General features: G+C 57.8%; 1 protein-coding gene across 1 annotated transcript; it reads left to right on the top strand.

Annotated features, from left to right (window-relative positions):
• The first annotated feature begins 293 nt into the window (after positions 1–293).
• Positions 294–1,965, top strand: LOC120859310 (peptide YY). The gene is made up of 4 exons (XM_040235457.1): positions 294–806; positions 1,125–1,405; positions 1,495–1,575; positions 1,729–1,965. The coding sequence occupies exons 2-4, from the start codon at positions 1,155–1,157 to the stop codon at positions 1,751–1,753; spliced, it is 357 nt and encodes a 118-aa protein (XP_040091391.1). The 5' UTR covers positions 294–806; positions 1,125–1,154; the 3' UTR covers positions 1,754–1,965.
• The last annotated feature ends 272 nt before the right edge of the window (positions 1,966–2,237 follow it).

Genomic DNA, 2,237 nt, shown 5'->3' with positions numbered 1-2,237 from the left:
CTTGCAAGGGGTCTGTATACTAGGCCTGCTGGACCTGAATGTGTATGTGTCAGGCTGGGTGTACAGGTGGCTGGCTCAGCTGCTTCTGGGGAGAGGACTGACCTTTGCCTCCTCCCACCCTTCTCCCAACTCTTGAACAGAGGGAGACATAGTGGAGTGTCCAGAGGGGTCCCTCCTCCAAGACTTCACAGATAGCAGGTCAAAAGCCAAGATTATAGCTCCCATCCTGCCTCCAGTAACAAGAGATTTTCCCCACAGGTCCTGTCAATGTATTATGGAGAAGAGGCTGAAAAGGTTGGCTTTTGGAAGGAGTGATCATAAGTCCCACAGGCTGGAAAATATGGATCTGGCCTCCTGCCTGCATCTCCTCTCCCCCACCATGGACAGGCTAGGAAAGAAGGAATGTCAACCCTGGTCCTAGGGGTCTTCCCAGGAATCTAGACAGAATGGTTCACTTCCTCAGAAGGCTACACCTGCTTTTGGGGTGCTGAAGGGTGAAGATGGGGTTCTGACTAGGCATCCTGTCCAGAGGTACCCTGAATCCAAGTGTTGGGGGCTCCGCCTTGGCTCCTTGGAGGTGGAGACATCCCTTACTGTCTGAATGTAAGCTCAGCGATCTGCCCCTGGGTGGAGTGAGGAAGGAAAGCCCTCCCCCCCTTCAGTTCCCCTCCCCTTTCAGACCAGGATATAAGCCCCACACGGAACGCACTGAGCTGAAGAGGCCGCAGCCCCACCTGCAGAAGTCCAGCCCTTCGGACTCCTCTGGCCTTCCATCTCCTGACCACTCTGCCTCTGGAGCTGTCGCTGTGAGTGGCCTGGGACCCAGCAAAGGTCTGGTCGGGGGATCCCAGGCTAGTTTGTGGGGAGACTGAGGCTAGCAAGGTGGAAACGGACTGAGTGGTGAGAAGCTGGTTTAGAAGAGGGTCAGTGGAAGTGGGAAGGAGAAAAGCCGAGGAGTCCCTGCTGCCAGCATAGTCTTTTTCCTCCATCTGCCCTTCTGGGTAAACATGGTGGAGGCAGGCAGGGCTTATGCCCTTTTAACAGATGAGGAAACTGAGGCCAGAGATGGTGCAGTGCCTGAGAACACACAGCCAGCAGGTGGCTAAGCCTTAGTCGGGAACCAGCCCCAGAAAGGTCGCTGAAGCTTCGGCTAGATGGCAACCTCAGCTTCCCGCTTCCGAGTAGATACTCGGACTGACTCTAGTGCCCCTCTCCAGACGATGTCGGGGCGCAGATCGTGGCCTGCCATGGCCACAGTGCTACTGACCCTGCTCGTCTGCCTGGGGGAGCTGGTCGACGCCTACCCCGCCAAACCCCAAGCTCCGGGAGAACACGCCTCGCCAGATGAGCTGAACCGCTATTACACCTCACTGCGCCACTACCTCAACCTGGTCACTCGGCAACGGTGAGAGCGTGTGCGGGGTGGGCGGGGCCTGGCGGCCACCAGGGGCGTGGCCAGTCACGACCCCACCCATCTCTGGCTCCGCCCCGCAGGTTTGGGAAACGAGACATCTCAGAAGCTCTTCTCTCTATACTGCTCTTTCCAGATCTCGAGGACCGGCCGGTCAAGTCGCGGTAAAAGCGCCCCGCCGGACGGCTGTCCCCTGCGGGGTGGCCTGGTCCTCCTTCCACCCTATCCCCGCCACCTAGTACTTTTCCCCAATCTCGCCTACCCAGATCCGACGCCTGGTTTGGCTCCGTATGACTCCTTTCCTTTCCCTCCTACAGGCCGGAAGGAGCCTACCTGTGGTGAAGACCCCGACGGCCTCGAGAGAGAGACATGTGCTCTCTCTCCATGTTTGCTCTTGACCCCGGAGCCTGGATTCCTCTCAGGGCTTGCTGGCTCTGAAGTCCTTATTTGGGGTCCTTTTTTCCATTTTTCCCTGTCCCCACCCCTGGGCTGGAGGGCCGGATGTGGTCCTTCCTTGATCTCTAAATAAAGTGCAGATTTCACTGAACTGGAAATGGTGCGTTTCTACATCTTGTCTCTTGTCCTTCGTGGAGGTGGCATCCAGGTGGGAGTGGAGGGTGGAGGGGAGAAAGCTGAGAGGATAGAAGATGACGCCTGAGACCAAAGGAGCCCGAGGCCAGGGCTGGGGTGGAGTGAGGGGCCCTCTCTGCTCTGAACTAAGAGAAAACGCTACCCCCCAGCGTGAGGAGTGGATGGCACCCAGACAAGGGTCCTCTGGCGCTCTAGGCAGGTGGGGTGGGGGCAGGTTGAAAGTTCTTCCAAAGGG

Source organism: Oryx dammah, unplaced genomic scaffold, assembly GCF_014754425.2.
Source record: "Oryx dammah isolate SB20612 unplaced genomic scaffold, SCBI_Odam_1.1 HiC_scaffold_529, whole genome shotgun sequence".
Classification (NCBI taxonomy): Eukaryota; Metazoa; Chordata; class Mammalia; order Artiodactyla; family Bovidae; genus Oryx; species Oryx dammah.
The sequence above is the reverse complement of the archived record's forward strand: the minus strand, read 5'-3'. Positions and strand labels throughout refer to the sequence as shown.

Coding starts and splice junctions, on each gene's coding strand:
- LOC120859310 (XM_040235457.1), top strand. CDS start 1,155: ATGGCAACCTCAGCTTCCCGCTTCCGAGTAGATACTCGGACTGACTCT. Junction 1,406..1,494: donor AACCTGGTCACTCGGCAACG/GTGAGAGCGTGT, acceptor TCCGCCCCGCAG/GTTTGGGAAACGAGACATCT. Junction 1,576..1,728: donor GACCGGCCGGTCAAGTCGCG/GTAAAAGCGCCC, acceptor TCCCTCCTACAG/GCCGGAAGGAGCCTACCTGT.